This window comes from Carcharodon carcharias, chromosome 14, assembly GCF_017639515.1.
Source record: "Carcharodon carcharias isolate sCarCar2 chromosome 14, sCarCar2.pri, whole genome shotgun sequence".
In the NCBI taxonomy this organism is placed as follows: domain Eukaryota; kingdom Metazoa; phylum Chordata; class Chondrichthyes; order Lamniformes; family Lamnidae; genus Carcharodon; species Carcharodon carcharias.
The window spans coordinates 40,750,967-40,767,953 of NC_054480.1; the positions used below are offsets into that span (position 1 = coordinate 40,750,967).

At 39.1% G+C, this 16,987-nt stretch overlaps 1 protein-coding gene across 1 annotated transcript in view; it reads left to right on the forward strand.

Annotated features, from left to right (window-relative positions):
- The first annotated feature begins 2,615 nt into the window (after positions 1 to 2,615).
- Positions 2,616 to 16,987, forward strand: part of prex1 (phosphatidylinositol-3,4,5-trisphosphate-dependent Rac exchange factor 1) — a 222,355-nt gene continuing 207,983 nt past the window's right edge. Inside the window, exon 1 of the mRNA XM_041204802.1 lies at positions 2,616 to 3,178. Coding sequence (XP_041060736.1) covers positions 3,038 to 3,178 — 141 coding nt within the window. The 5' untranslated portion in view covers positions 2,616 to 3,037. The remainder of the gene's footprint in view (positions 3,179 to 16,987) is intronic.

Genomic DNA, 16,987 nt, shown 5'->3' on the forward strand with positions numbered 1-16,987 from the left:
GCCCATACAGGCTCGAAACATTAACTCTGATTCTCTCTCCACAGATGCTGCTAGGCCTGCTGATTTTTTCCAGCATTTTCTGTTTATGCTTCAGATTTCCAGCATCCACAGTATTTTGCTTTCATCATTGGTATCCTGTCAAATTTAATATGATGCTTGCAGAATATCTGGTGGTATTTGGTATGATAGAAGATCTGAAGATCAGATGGCAGGAAAAAATCCCTGACACTGAGGTGCTCACCGAGACTTGCATATTGAGAGAGTCACAACTGAGTTGGGCAAGTCATGTAGCCAGAATAAAAACAAAAACAGAATTACCTGGAAAAACTCAACAGGTCTGGCAGCATCGGCAGAGAAGAAAAGAGTTGATGTTTCGAGTCCTCATGACCCTTCGACAGAACTTGAGTTCGAGTCCAAGAAAGAGTTAAAATATAAGCTGGTTTAAGGTGTGTGTGTTGGGGGTGGAGAGAGAGAGAGAGAGGTGGAGTGGGGGTGTGGTTGTAGGGACAAACAAGCGGTGATAGAAGCAGATCAAAAGATGTCAACAACAATAATACAAAAGAACACATAGGTGTTAAAGTTAAAGTTGGTGATATTATCTAAACGAATGTGCTAATTAAGAATGCCTGATACTCACTTAACAAGTGAATCTTCTATGGAGAGCTTGGGTCTGGGGTGTGCTCTCATGGCTGTCAAAGGAAGTGCTATGAATATATTCTGAAGGCTTTTTTTTTATTAATTCATGGGATGGGGGAGGGGCATCACTGGCTAGGCCAGCATTTAATGCCCATCCCTAATTGCTGTTGAGAACTGAGTGGCTTACTTGGCCATTTCAGAGTCAACCATATTGTTGTGGGTCTAGAGTCACATGTAGGCCAGACCAGGTAAGGGCAGCAGATTTCCTTCCTTCAAGGGATGGGTGATAGGTTTTTACAAGAATTGACAACGGTTTCACAGTGATTATTAGACTTTTAGTTCCAGAATTTTTATTGAATTCTAATGCCAACATGCCATGGTGGGATTCAAACCCAGGTCCCCAGAGCATTACCCTGGGTCTTTGGATTACCAGATCAATACCACTACACTACCACCTCCCCTTTATTCACTTAGGAGTATTGATATCGAGTTCTAGTACTGGGAGAAGCTCACTATGGATCACTGCAACTGGTGCCTCCTCCTTTGAAAACAAGCACTTTTCAGTGGCAGAGAGAAAATGCAAGGAGAGGAAATCACAAGCAGACAACTTGTCCAAGACACAATCATTTGTGGTATCCATCCTGTCCTCTTTGCAGTGGCAACTTCAGGGTGCTGATTGGCCTGAGCAGTCATCTACATACCCACCAGAACCCTACAAACAGCTCAGATATGAACATGATCATCTTTGCCTCAAAAGACAAATAGGCGTACCACCCTATTGCCTACCTAAAACAGGCAATTAACTTGCTGCTCAATGACTCCAGACGTTAATAATCCACAACCCTGCTCAAAAGATCACTCCAGGTATGACTCTGGGTGGAAACATACTTTCTCACATCATTCCTGAAATTACCCTTTACCAGTTTATGTCCATATCTCCTGTCCTGCCTGGTTTGACAGAAATAACGTTATTCGCTTGGTATCTTGCACGTCTCTCCAAGAATTCTCTCATTTTCTTCCTTGCAAGGTTCGAGTCTTAAGTTTTTTGCATAGCTCATAATTTTGATTTCGATCAGTCGGGGGAAAAAAAAAGACCCATTTGTATTTGTGTCCAAATCCAACGCAGCTCGAAGCTAAATAGCCCATTTTACTTCAATGTTCTCAACTTTCACAATCTTTTGATATGAGGGGAGGTTCTCTTCACAACTGAGGATTGTCCAGATTTTAGGCAAGTCAGTCACTGAGATTGGTCGACAAAATACATCTGTAAAGATCGCCCTCTAGAGTAAAACGAACACAGTCTTACGATCTAATTATTAGTGTTTCTGAGTTTCTCGCTATGTTTTACGTACGTCCTGATAAAAATTAAATAAATTCCAAATTTAATATTAATGCATGCTTATCGCTTACAAAGAAGAATCGTGTTACTGCAGAACAGAGCAGCGGAATTGTAGGCGGCGGTGTCTAAGGGATGTAAGGGACCATCTCTAACATTGCACCTTTTAGAGTGCAGTATTGAAAGTTATTTCCTGTTTCCAGAATCATTTGAACTTTAAAATAAAATATAACGTCAACTGGTAAAAAAAACTTTGTCTAACAATAGACTTACTGTAAAAGCTAGTTTAGTTATTGACACCAGTCAAATTTATGGCTGGCAATGGCAGCTTTGTTACTTAGACCACGTTTAGCTATAGAAAAAGTTTGACCTGATACAAGAGAGCCTTTTGTTCTTACAAGCTCCGAATCTGAGAAAAGCAGTAAATAACTTATTACTCCGAAAAATGGGAACTTTTAGATGTAGACTTGTTCTCGTTTGAGCCAAGTTGCTTTCGGGAACCCCGCTGCGCGATTCCACTTAAGTTTTAAATGAGATTTTGCCGACGGTCCCTTCACTCGGTTTCCTGAGCATGTGCTTGTTGTCTCATTGGTAAAAAGAAAAGCGGAATTTGCCTCGACGGTAGCATTTGCTGCAGATTTCGGCAATTTGTAGCCCGTCACTTACACCCTTATTTTTTGGGCTTGTGACTTTTTTTTCTGCAGCTGAAATCAAGTTCGGCGGAAGTTTAAGGACAAACATGCAATCATAACTCAACAGTTTCATGTTGAAAAGTGACTTCTAACGGAGTGCAGTGGGGACTTCTCAGAGCAGCAGCGGAACGGAGCACTGCTCCCTTGTAATCTTTTGTGGTGTTTTTGAACAGAACTGAATAGGCAAGCCAGCTCCATCAACCAAGTATTTTCCATATGGTCAAAACAACATTACAAAATGAGAGGGGGCCCGAACCAAACTGATTCCGAAGTGTTTTAAAGAAGCCGCCAGTTGTGGAACGGTAGAAATCTACATACCCGTCTTTTCTCCACCCCCCTGAACAGACTTGTTTACTTTAAGTAGCACAGGAACATGGATGAAGAAAGTCACCAAGAAAATGGAGTGGAGAGTGGAAAGGACACGGATCGGCAGCTTCGTTTACGAGTTTGTGTGATGAATGAGATTTTAAAAACGGAGAGGGACTACGTGGGGTCCTTGAAATTTCTTAAGTCTGTAAGTTTCTTTTTAATCCTGTTGTTCTGTGTAGTTTTATTTCATCGGTTGTGAAATCGATAAATCAAGGTTAAGATCCTACTGGGTGCAACAACATAATGTTAGCGACAGTTTAATTTCAGATGGTGAAGGGCTTTGTGATTCCCTTTCAATTACTAACCTATTAACTCCTTAAATTGCTGCTATCATTGTGATTTGAAACTTTGTGTCAAGAGTCACGCTTTCTTTTGAGGCCGATGGACTTAACTGGCTGCTGGGGCCAATCTAACTGCAAGACATTTCGTTTAAAAGGGCTTCGAAATTGTAATTTGGAGAAGTGGCGCTTCAAGTTCGTGTAGACCTGGTTAATTTTAGCGCAGCGGACTTGCACCAATTCAGCCAGCGAGCTCTGATAGAATGAGGAATCGATCCATTGAGCAGCTGAAAGCGTCTAGGGACCAAAATTAATAATGAACGCGGATTCAATGTACATCTTGAAGTGGGGGTGGGGGAAAACCCATGAAAGGTTCATGTTTCAAATATTGTTAGAAAGACTTTTACGAAACCGAAATACAGATTTTTGCATCATTTAACTTGTTGGACTTCAATTTGAGCCATTTCTCTACGCGATCAGTGTGGGAGAGGGATCCCGAAATTGGTTTGATGTGTCCACCTCTCTGACATAGTAATTAAACCGACTTGTTGTTCTGTGGTTTCCTGTTGAGATAGAGCGACATCTATTAGCAGGTTCGTTTGCTGCCGATAAGGCGTGCTGGGAGCTGAAAGGTGTGCCATATGGTTTGTGTAAAGTCAAATACACGGTCTCCAGACACAATGAGGTTAAGGGGAAAGGCGCAGTAAATCAGTCTCCGTCCTTCCTGATTGAACATCTGAGCGTTTGGCCGCAGCCCCTCGAGCAATCTTTTGGGATCTAAATCAACCTGACTTCATGTGCAGTGTCTTTGACTGAACAAGCCGACAGGACAACCAATTTCAGAGTTTCAATTCTGATTATGTATTTAGGTAAAATTAGATTAAGGTTTCACTTAGAATCTAAAGCGAGCGTGTGGTGAGAGTTTCCCTCTCCTGCTTTCCTTTCTCCTCCCCATCAGTTCGCTTTAGTGGATGTTACCTGATTCACTGGTTGACTGTCAAATGTTGGCATTTATGTCAAATTCCGAAAAAATAACTTCTGAATGGAATATTTTGGGGTGGGGTGGTCTTTGACATAAATGTTGTGAACTGTCAACCTATTTTCTAGCTGCCTTGGATGTGTAGACTATTTTTGGGTTTCAGGCCAGGAAAACCTCTACTTCACTTTTCTCCTTTTAAGTTACTCCTTAAAATCCATCTGACCAGTTGTCCCACTCTCTTAAATCTGCCGTCATCACCCATGTCTTTAAAAAAAAACTCCCCCACCCCAACCCCCCCAATCTACCATCCATTTTCAAACGTCCCTTTCCTCTCCAGAGTCCTTGAATATGTTGCCCCCACTCCTGAATCCATTCCCATCATTCCTGGAACTCCATATATAAATCCCTCCAATCAGTTTCCCAACCATCACCACCACCGACATGTAGCAAGACAGCTCTTTATCAAAGTCACAAATGGCACCTTCGTCACAGTTACATAAGATAACTTTCTCTCCTCCTCTCTCTTAACCATTGCATTTGAGATGCTTGCCCACAATGTCCTACTCCAAAAGCCACTCCAATATCGTCCAGCCAGATGGGACTGCTCTTGTATGATTCCATTTTTATCTAATTGTAGCCAGACAATCACTTGAAATGACTTCTCTCCCTGCTCCCACACCGTTTTTTCTGGTGTCCCACAAGGATCTATCCTTAGCTCCCTCCAATTTCTCATCTAGATGCTTGGTGTCATCATCTGGAGACAGTTATTTTTCTTATTTATACGATGACACCCAGTTCTACCTCACTACCATCTCTCTGAACTCCTGCATTGTTGCCAAATTATCAGACTGCTTATCCGACAACCAGTACTGAATGAGCAGAAATTTCCTGCAGTTAAACATGAACTTCCATTCCAAATTCTCTTCCCCAGCTCCCAACTCCATCCCTCTCCCTGACAACAGTGTGAGAAAGTCAGTCTGTTTGCAGCCTTGGTGCTACATTTCATCCTGAGAAGAGCTTCTGACCTTACTTGCACCATCAATAAAACCATCTATTTGCATCGCTAACTCCGCCCCATCTCAGCTAATTTGCTGTTGAAACCTTCGTTTGTGTTTTGATACCTCTGGACTTTACTATTCCCATGCATTCCTGGCTGTTTTCCCACATTCGATACTCGGCAAATTTGAGAGAGTCCAAAACTCTGCTGCCTGTGTCATAACTCGCAGCAAATTGTTCCTATATCACCCCTGTGCTCGCTGACCTACATTGGTTCCCAGCCAAGCAGCATCTTGATTTTAAAATTCCCATCCTTGTTTTCAGATCTCTCCATTGCCTTGCCCCTCCCCTCCCTATCTCTGTAATCTCCCTTTTCCAACTCCTCAACCCTCCAAGATATCTGTGCTCCTCTAATTCTGTCCTTTTTTGTGCTTTCCCAATTATATTGCTTCATCATTGGTGGCCATGCCTTCAGTTATCAAGGTCCCAAGCTCTGGAATTCCCTCCCTACACCTCTCTACATTGCATTCCTTTTTAAGGTACTTCTTAAAACCTACATCTTTGACCAAGCTTTTGGTCATCTGACCCAACATCTCCTCATGTGCTTTGGCGTCATATTTTGTTTTATAATGCTCCTGTGAAGCACCTCGGGCTGTTTCATCTCTTGAAGGTGTAATATAAATATATTGTTGGGAGTAGGTAGCTGGATTACATCTTTTATATGATATGCTTACTCCAGCTCTAACACACTTGAGTGTAGATAGAACTTTTGTTGAGGAGTGAAGCTAGATTGGCCGGTTTTACTCTGAATTTTATGTCATCTTCAGTAATATGTTCGATGGTATCTCAAGATCATCTTTACTGACTATTCCAGACATTTCTGAATGAACTACAATGCCTGTTTTTGTTGTTACAGCTGTATGATGTCATTTCAACATCTTCAACAGTGGAATAATGGTGCTGGGTGCATCCAAATGCTGTATTATGGTTTTCACAGTTAAACTGGGAATCCTGGAGGTATTGATTAAAAACACAAGGAGCATATGCTCCACTTGTATCAATACCTGAGGGTTCTGATATATGTTGACATTAGCTCAGAAAGAGTTTTTTGTGACCTCATTGATCTAAGTGTTTTGGGGTTTTCTCTCTTTTTCAGTAACTGGAAAAGTCTAATGTTGGTTAAGTTTGTGGCATGTAAGCTGTGCCTAAATAATTATCCTGAATATTTTAAGTTGATGGCATGCAGTCATTGGGTTCTATACAGCATATGCGCAAAGATCAAGCTGAGGTGAATTGCTGGAAGGGAAAAGGAACTTAATGCATTGCAAGAGGGTCCTGGCCTATGTGGGACTGTCAATTAGTGGCCTAGGTGGGGAGTTAATCTCACAATGGACCCGTACTTTGTCAAAGCTAATTCTATAAGAACCTTGAATCAAGGAGTTGCATACAAGTAGCCTGACATTGTATATGGGCGTCTTGAACATCAAGGCAGCTGCATACCATAATGTCATGCATCAGTCTTTGCACCACACTGAAGGCACATCTGTCTTGCAGATGAGGAAATTCTAAACCTTGGCAAAACAGCTGCTGGAAGGTGTTATTTAGAGGCTAGTTCTAAATATGATTTGCTTCTATCTTGGTTTGATGCATACTATGACTTGGTTGCAAGAGGTAAGCAGTTGCTGCTATGCACTGTGAACTAGTGGAACCATGTGTCTACTTGTACATAGGGTGGATGGTGATGCATGTTTGGAGAAATTTTTGGAGTTTACTATCTTCCTGATGTGCTCTGTTACTATCAAATGACCAACTAGTGACTATTCTTTTCACAATTTTTTCTTGGACCCTCTGCAATATGCATTATATCTTGCTGGCTTATAAAACTTTGCAAGTGAATAAAGTGTGAGGCCAGATTTATCCTCTTCTCCATGGTAATTTTCTCTTAGGAGCATTATCTTCTTTATCATTGTTGTCACTACAGACTTGCAGTGTAAAGCTGCCACAGATATCTCTGAACCTGTTACTTGTTGCACAACTGAAACATTGTCATTACAACTTAGCCATGTCTCAATGTCTTCCTCGTCTAAGTTGATGCCTACATCAGTTTGCATTCGCTTGGCATAAAACAAGATATCAACTGCCTTGGCCTTAACTTTGCTTACATTAACGCCCTCAAAATTTTCACCTAAACCCTTGTCATTTAAACATTGTAACAGCACAGAACTTATGCCACGCATTTTGCAAGAGTGACACTGTCCCATGCATTTACCAAACAGGATCTGAAATGCTAAAACCTTCTTAAAAGCATTAACACCACTTGTGCTGCAGCTGTTCATGAGACGATACAAAAAAAATTTCTGGTAGTGGTTTTTCATTGATCTAATACCATTCACTGAGTTGGAGATGTACAGTTGGGGCAGAAGTATGTAAAGGAGAGATTGTCTGAATCTAACCATCCAGCAGTGAGCTGTCCAAAAGTGCAATTTTGCATTCTGTAGCCAAGCCAACCCAACCATACAACACTGTGTGCAGGCTTTGGGGAGAAAATAATTACGGAATCAGTTATTTATGATCTCCTGGGTGATCCAGGCATCCTTTAGTGCCCATGTAAAGCACTGGCATAATTTCAACCTTTTGAATGCATGAGGCTTAACATTTTTGCTAATAACCAAGAGGGTATTTAGGTGTTGCAACAGCATTTGCGCATGTGAGCCTTTCTTTTGATTTTTGCAACAGTGTGCCACTGTCTCCTCTGCAGCAAGTGTGTGACATGGCAAATGCCTCCAGAAAAGACCTGTCTTGTCTGCATTATATATTTGTTCAAGGTTAAGTTCCTCATCATTTTGTTAACTTAACAAATTCAGTTACGTACAACAGCCTAGCAGAAGTCTTTTTGCCAGGAGCCTTAAAATGGTGAATCCAATGCCTATGTTTAAATTTTTGCAGCCAACCTTGAGTTCTCACACACACAAATTCTCAAATCTGTATAAAATGTTTTGGCCTTTCCCATAAGCATTGTTCCTTAAATAGGGACCCCTCAGTATGTGGTTGTTGGAACCATTTGTACAGCACACTAGGTCAGCACATCTAACAATATGCAGCATTCGCCACTCACTAATTCTTTTAACTATGTCACTTTCTGCATAGAATTTAAATAGCTTTTCATGCTGCTGCTTAATGTTATAAATGTTGAGACACCCACACTGTACGCATTTCACTGAAGCACACTTAGCTAGTTTCTTGATGATTCCATCTTTCCAATCTTGTAAGCGTAACACGGTTGGTTACGTTTTGCTACACTTCTTTTAGATGCACTTGTGGGGTTTTTTTAAAAAAACAAACTACCCTTGGAATGCTCGGGTTTGCTCCAAAGCACCACTGCAAAAGAGGAGGAGGAGGAGAAAGAGGGAAATTGTGTTAGTGATGAGGAAAGAGTGAGTGGCCAACAAGAGGTGGAAAAAGAGAGAGGGAGAGACCGAGAGATGGAGAAGTATACCAACTTAGAATAGAGACAAATTGAGTGATTTTGTAACTTTGCGCTGTGTTTTGCTGCGCTATTCAGTCACCGTATCTCTTCCCCACCCCCCAATCACCTGCCATTTTCTACCCAAAGGTTAGGTGAACCCATGCAATCCTGATTTGTTGAAGCACCCAAATAGTCGAGTGGCAAGTCTGATTTCCAGACAATTGGTGTTTCTGGAGTTTGGACATCTGAACTGGAGAGATTATAGCATAACATTTTTCTGTGTGGGTCAGATTCCAGGTTGGATGGAAAGAAATGGTGGTGTTTTGTTACTCCCATCCTCCTTAACACTTGCTTTCAGCTAAGCGTGTTGAAGTCTGATTGGAACCTAGAATTTAATTTAATTTAAAATTGTAGAATATGGTTTTTACTTGTATAAATGAAGCCTTTGACAGTGCAGCACTTGGCTTCCAGCGTACATTATGCAGAAAGGCTTCAGGGGAAAGTCTGGACTTCATAAATTTGTTAATATGGATGTGGGTGAAAGACTGTTAAAATTTAGTTTTTTCCTGTACAGTGCATTTTCGTTTTTCACTTCATGACATGGCATTTCTAAGGTAATTTTGGGTACTGGAGTAACATGAATTAAAATGAGTTTTCGGAGTCTGAATTGGTCAGAATGGAAAGTGTGACTGAATTGTAGTGCAAACCAAAATACCAAAAGCCCCCGCAACTCCCTGTTTGACTGAAAGTACTGCAGAGGTTTTGTAAAATGTAATTTACTGGTTGCCAGATGCATTGGTAAAGGAAAGCTGCGTCAGATTGTGTGCCACTTGATTCTTTCCAGGACTTTGAACAAAGTGTTTGTGATTTATTGGTGGCCAAATTATATTTTCAAAGAGTGAAGTTGTACAGTATAATAAATGGTAATGTGCTGGTTGTGTTCAAAATCAAGTGCTTTCTTCGTTAAGTAAATAATTAAGTATTGCTGAAAAAAGGCCTTTTGTCAAAGCTTTTTGTGTTGCACTCATCAGGACAATCACAAAAATACCACTAATGGTGCATTCTCCATGGCAATGCCTCTACCAATCAGAGTCCACTTGCAAACCAATCAGCACTCTTATACAGTATAAGTTGTTGCTTCTTTGGTATTCTTGCGATTGTCCTGAGGAGTGCAAGATGAAAGGCTTCAACAAAATGTAATTGTTCAGCAATACTCAAGTTCTGTACTACCAAATGACTATAAGTAAATAATTGATATGAACTGGTGGAAGATTTTTCAATTACTTGTATCTTTGCAATCTCTGGGAGGTGATGCTAAATAACACTTCCAGCACTGGATAAGAGATTTTTGTGCCTTTTTATGTTTTGCGAACCTTGATTATGGTTGGTTATAATGTATAACTATATTTTTTCCAAGATTCTGAGCCTTGTCTCTTCAGAACCACTCAGAGCATTTTCTTTGGGGAAGTGGGGGGGAAAACCCATGCTAAATGCCCCCCTTTTCACTGTCCTTGAGTGATAATTCCTCCTTTTTAATTAAATTGATACCTTCTCAAATTTCACCAACAGATTCAGTGACCTGTATTTTTTTGCTTAAGATTTGAATTTTTGTTTTTATGCTTTGGTTCCTTGGTTTTAAATATCAATTGTTTTTTTTAAAAGGTCTGACTGTATGATTAGAAACTTATTGAATTAATTAAGATATTGACATCAGACTAAGTTACCTTTTGGCTCCCAGTGAGTGGTTAGCAGTTATACTAAATACACTGTAGCATGCATTTTAAAAAATGGTTTACCCCCAAACCTTTTTTTTTGCTATTATGAGCCTGAAAAACTTGTTGCAGTCTCTGCATGTCATATGGCCTATATTTGACCTGTCTATTGTAACTCCTCCAAACGTTTATCAGCGTTAACATTTTGAGGATGTCTATCAACTCCTGTGACTTTATACAGATGCACAATATGATACTGTAGTCAGCTATAGTAGTCAGGAAGATTCCATTTTCATTCCTTGGCTTTAGGATGAGATATTAAACTGAGGCTGTGTTTGCCCTCAAGTGGATATAAAAATACAATGACACTATTTTGAAGAAGTGCAGGGGAGTTATCCCCACTTTCTTGGCCACTATTTATTCCACAGTCAAAATCACAAAAGCAGATTACATCTGGTCAATATCAGATTGCGGTTTGTAGAAGCTTGCTGTATACAAATTGGCTGCTTAATTTTCAACCTTGTTACGATCTGGTTAGGGCTGTTAACATTTGAAGAGCAATCTGAACACCTCATTTCAACCAATACAACTATGCCACAAGATTTCACATTTATGAACAAAAATGAACTTTATTGTGCATAACAGCCATGAAACAAGCACTATTAACTTAGCATGCGTAGTTATGCACCATATTGTTATGTGCTCGTTATAACTTGTTACTTCCCCCAAGAATTCTCTTATTATGATATGTTAGAGTGATTCCCTTCTGTTGGGGCTACCCAAAAGTATGTCACAGTCTTCTGGACCTTCACTTTAACTCTCCAACGTGTTTAAACTCTTGTCAGAGGTAGGACTTCAATTTATGACCTCTTGACTAGATGCCTCGGTTTCTTGTTCTGGTTGCCTTAATGCTTCGCAGCTAATTTTGCTTATTACTTTCTTTTGCCACAAGACTCCTGAAGACTACTGTAGATTCTTCCACTAGTTTCAAATGAGGTAATCTTACAGCCTCTTTTCCCTCATGGAATTCAAACTGAGATTAAGCCTCGCCTGCATTCTGCACAGGGAATGAAGTAGTTAGTTTTATGCCTGTTTACAGTGCAGACCTAACTAATTTATTTACTTTGGCAAACTTCTCTGTGAGCTGTGAACTACACGCACCAGGTCCAAGCTGCAACTAACTCTTTCAGCAAACAACCAGAGAATTTCCCCAAGCTCCACCCATCTCCATGATGTAGTGGCATTCTCTGGGATGTCCTCAATCAGACCTTTTAGGTTAAGCATCCTTTATTTAAAAATCTTTCTTTGACCCGATTTAGCTCTAACTTGCAAAAAAAAATCTCTGGACTGCCCTAACTGAAATGATTGCAGATGTCATGTCTCCAGTTGTAAGTCCACCTGCTGTTTTTAGGATCTTATTTTTCTAGCTGTTAACCTCTTAATTCAACACAGCCCCAATTTTTCAAGTGTAATCGACTTCAAGCTTGTTTGAATTGCATTTACCCCATTTTCTACAATGAAAACATTAATTCCTAAAACTAAGTTATACTCAAAAAACATGAATCAAGAACCAGAAATTTGCAACAACATTAAAACAGTGACTCTGCTTCATAAGTACTTCATTGGCTGCAAAGTTCTTTGGGATGGTACTATTGAATTTTTTTACCAGCTGATTTCACCTTATATACCACTAAGGCACATCCTTGGTACTCCAGGATGAGGTGGAGGGAGATGGACACAGATTCCTGATCCCATTCAATATTTCAATCTGTAGGAGGTGCACTGCAGGACATTAGATAAGGATGGGTTTGGTTGTGATTTATCTTGTACTGAAATATAGCCATCACTTAGTATTTAGGTATTTGTATCAAGAATGGCCATTTAGTTGAGGAACTGGAGGGCCAACACTGTTAATACAGCATGCATCATCACCACCTTCAGAAAAGAAGTATTGAGGTCAGAAAATTGGAGGGAAAATTTAGCTGAATTTCCAAGAGGGAGATGTGCTCTGTAAAGAAAGAATATTGATTTTAAGTTATTTTAGACTCCACTTTTCCTTTTTGGTAAAGGGTTTGAACGACAAGTCAGTTTTTAAAATTTGGCTTCATGTTCCCTTCCCTTTTTTGAAAAATATTAACTGGCTCAAAGCTGCAGAGCTCGGCAAACAGATTTTGTAGTAACTTTGCAAGTTCATCTAAAGCTGTTTGGAGCTTCGCCATTGTTTATGTTTACAAATGTCACTCATCATATGGTTCTCATTACATCATCCAAGATGCACGCAAAATGATGATTATCGACACTTGTATTAAAAGGGAGTAATGTTGATTGCCGATAACTATAATACTTGTTTAAAAAAAATTCCAGTACTAGGCATTTGAAAAAATGGATAAATGAAAGTCTGCCTTCGTGCAAACATATCATGTGGTGTTACCCTTTACTAATCTGCATTGTTTCTTACATATTACAAGAATCCTTTTTTGTTTATACATAATCAAGTGGTTGGCTCACCTCAGAGTTAGGATCAATTGTATAATGTATTGGTTTCTCCAGGAGGTTAGAACTTTTAATCTTGTGAGCATTTTCCTAACTGATATATCATGGAATATTCATAGGCTTAACCTTGACTAATTTGAAGTGCATTTGCCCAAGTCACAAGTACACTGTTTTTGCATTGTTTATTGGTACAGAGGTATATATTTAAGAAGTATGTTTGTCCTTGGACACTGTTTTAGCATTGGGATGGATTGTGGGTCATCTTGCCATGTTAACTTGTGCATAAATTAACTGGCTATCTTAATAAATTCATATCCCCCAGACTGCTGAATCTTCTGTGTGATTAGACTTGTACACATGGAAAATTTGTCTATTCACTTGAATAAGATAAACTGTATAGTATTTATGCATAAATAAAATGATGTATATAATTTAAGTTAATGGCACCTCAAATTCTGATAGTACCTTTTTTTCAAATTCAGGCATTCCTTGCCATGTTGGTATAAAACATCAAGAAAGGCTTAGACTTTAAGCTCTTGTTGTTATGTGCTATCATGCTCAGTAAAGGCATGTCATATTCGTAACTTAAAACATGGACCATATTCAGTGAAAAATTTTTTGGAACTGCCTTTTTAAAAAAAAAAATAGACATTAATAGATGGCTAAGATGGCTGCTGAGGGGCAGGTGACTTTTGTGATTTCTGCAAAGACTTAAGTATTTTGAGTCTCCAGAAAGTTCCTAATTGAATGACGATGGGTGGAGTGCCTCCCTTGAATGGGCATATGAGGACAAAATCATTTGGGCTTCACACCTATAGTTTATGGACTAGCCCAAAACTCAAAATCTGTGGACTCCAAGATTTACTGTCTCCAAGCTCAAAACTTAACTGAGAGCTGTAGAGAAACATGTCAAATCATAAGTAGATGTGAATGGCCACATTCATTTTCCATGGTATAGTAATGGTATCTAGTATTAAATCATTCTGGGTGATCAATATGAGTATTGACCATGTCACCTGACTGAAACTGCTTTCACATAACAAATCTTATTCACCCAAGAACCAGCGAGAAGTTGGTCCATCTGCAAAACACACAGCAAGGAACAGGAGCAGCAAAGGCAGCAACATCTATGCCTTAAAACTGGAAAGTGCAACATTATAAGGTCTCCCACCCTGTTCCTTTTTAAGACCACCAGTACAGAGACTTGACATCCTGGTAAAAAGACCACAAGTAACTATCTTGGTGACCTGCTGAAAATCCATCTCTTTGAGGGAATCCTGCAATAATCATGATACACATCTCTGATTATTGAATACACCTCGACTAATCTTCAGGAGTGAAAACCGATTCTTCACCAGGCCTGCACACATGTTCTTTCCTAAGATGAGCCAAGCACATGAATTGTGAACTATTCTTTGTTTACAACTCATAAAAGCGCTATAATCTCTTTAATTGGATCTTTCCTCAATTGTCAGAGTGAATGACATAGCATTAGACTTTCAGGGTACATGTGTGTTTAAATTATCCTCTGTATTTTAACCCATGAAAGCTCGCTACTGGTTATCAAATTGACCATAAAATTGAGCATAAAACATAAAACATTTTCAAAAACACATTGATTCTGACAGTAAGGGAAGGAAATTGGTGTTTCAGTTTTCTCTTATCCCTGTCCGTAACAGTGCCATTGGCCTGTGCCACTTCAGAAGTTAGATTAATCACTTGCTGTGTCATGCAAATTCAAGTACATACTTTGATTGCAGCTGCTAAAATTAGTAAAAGGTGAACACTAATCTGTTGGAAAACTTGTCAAAACGATTGCAATGATTTTATGAAGAATTTTGGAAGCGAAGCCCTACATTACATTTAATCTTAAAGCTGACTGAACACCTGTATAGCTGCTGTCTCGAACAGATGTGCCATTTTATCTTTTATTTCTCTCCCTTTCAAATGAAAGGACAATTTTATTTCAAGTATTCGAGATCAATTGCATACTAAACATTGGGTAGCCTCTAAGGTGTTTGAATGTATCTTCTTACCCTTTCAATATTATACCCTGGAGATGTGTGCCATTTAAGTACTACTGTACATGCTTCAGAATTTGACCTGTTACTGCAAACAAATAGTTTAAATAAGCATTTTCCTGGTCAGTAAGTATTGACAATAAACATTAACTTGGAAATGCAAATGCTCCAAATGAATAAATAGTTGTACTTTAGCTTCCTTCCTTAGTAACAAACTTATTTTTTGGTGGGATATTGCTCTGATTGGAGTTTATCGATCAGTTCGATAATGAGAAACCATATTATTACTAAACATGAGACATGCCAAACTTTCTAAGTTGAGCATTACCTTCATGGAAAAAAGTGATTTTGGTGGAGCCTTTATTTTCAGATCAGAGGAGACTCGTGCATCATTTTTGGATGATATGTGATTTGCCATCACCATGTGCATCTGCAAACAGATGAAAAAGGTTTGCCAGACATGGTTGCACGAAACCATTACCGCTAAGTTTCCTTCTGTTGGAGAAAAGTATGCATCAAATTTTAACTGTTTAAAACATCAGTCATGAACAAATACTTAGTTTTCTGGTATCTGCCAAGGAACACTGTTGGTTAAGGAAGTGAAAAGGGGGAAGTTTGCTGTCATTCACGCACACCATGGAGCAACTGGGCCTTTGTCCGACTCTGCTGGGCTCTTGGACAATAGGGTTTTTATTTCATTTCATGCCGAAGAGTGAAGGGGCTTCTTTTACAAGAGATGAATTTCATTAATGAGCCAAAAATGGACGCAGCTAAAATAATGAGTTTTTCAGTACTGCATTTTCTGAGTAACTTGTTTTTGTTGAACTGATTTAAGTTTTGTACATGCCTGAAAACAAGATGGCTGCTATTACTTGTATGAAAACAAAACATTTCTTTTGATGTACTTTTTTGTATAATGCTTTACATCATCAGAGCTTTAACGTGCTTCATTGCTTAGTTACCAGGATTACTCTAGTAACCTTTTAGGATTTATATTGTGTGTGGAGAAAAATAAATGATCCTGGAAACTGTAAATCAGGAACTGCAAGCACACATCTAAGAGAAAAAAATCATTTGTAACCCTGTACTATTCTCACTTGTTCCATGTGATCCTCGAGGCATATTTCTAACTGGTTGCATGGATTAAAGTGTTGATTAACAATGCACTGAACTTTTATGAGAAAGTCACAGTGAGAACAAAGGGCTTGAGATTGATCACAGTTTTGATTTGTTTCAAAGCCATTTTTTTTTGGTTGACTTAAAGTTTGTCTAATTTATTCTTTTAAACTGCTCACGATATGAGGAATAGTTAATATTGCTGAAGAATAAAAGCAACACAACTTTAATCCTGACTGTCTATCAAATCCAGGATGGTGAGTATTAAGAAATTAATTGTGGAACTTGCAGTTTAACATTTACGACTATTGCAGTAGAATCTTGATACTTTACAAATAAAAGAGACTAAAATTTTATTGTAATCATATGTCATTTGAAACTCCAGATTGCAAGTCCAAATTTTCCCTACTCCAAAGCAGGCTGCCAATTTTCACTTCCTAAAATGAGAATTCTTCAGTTTGAGGTGTGCAAAGTAAAGATGCTCAGGCTGTATTGGCCAATACATTATATTGCCCCTATATAATTTATTGGAAATTCTAAATTTTTACCCCTTGCGGCTTGATGTGCATTTTTGTCTTTGGCTATTGACACAGAATGGCCATCTGAATGCAAAATTAATGCCATTAATACTGAAAGCTTCAACTGAAGTTCTGATAATGGATTCAATCCATCATGTTGATGGCAATTCTAGGTAAATGAGTTGCTAGCATTACCAGTAAACAGCTTCTGAAATGCAGTGCTTTGTGTCAAGAGTAGATGTTAAATCAAGCAAAATTGATCTTCATTTCCATCAAGAAAAATTGAGGCAACAATGGCGGCAAAGAGTGACTTGAATTGAAGGGCTAAAATCATCCCAAGTTCTCCAGATTGGAGTACCAGTAAGAGCTGACAAA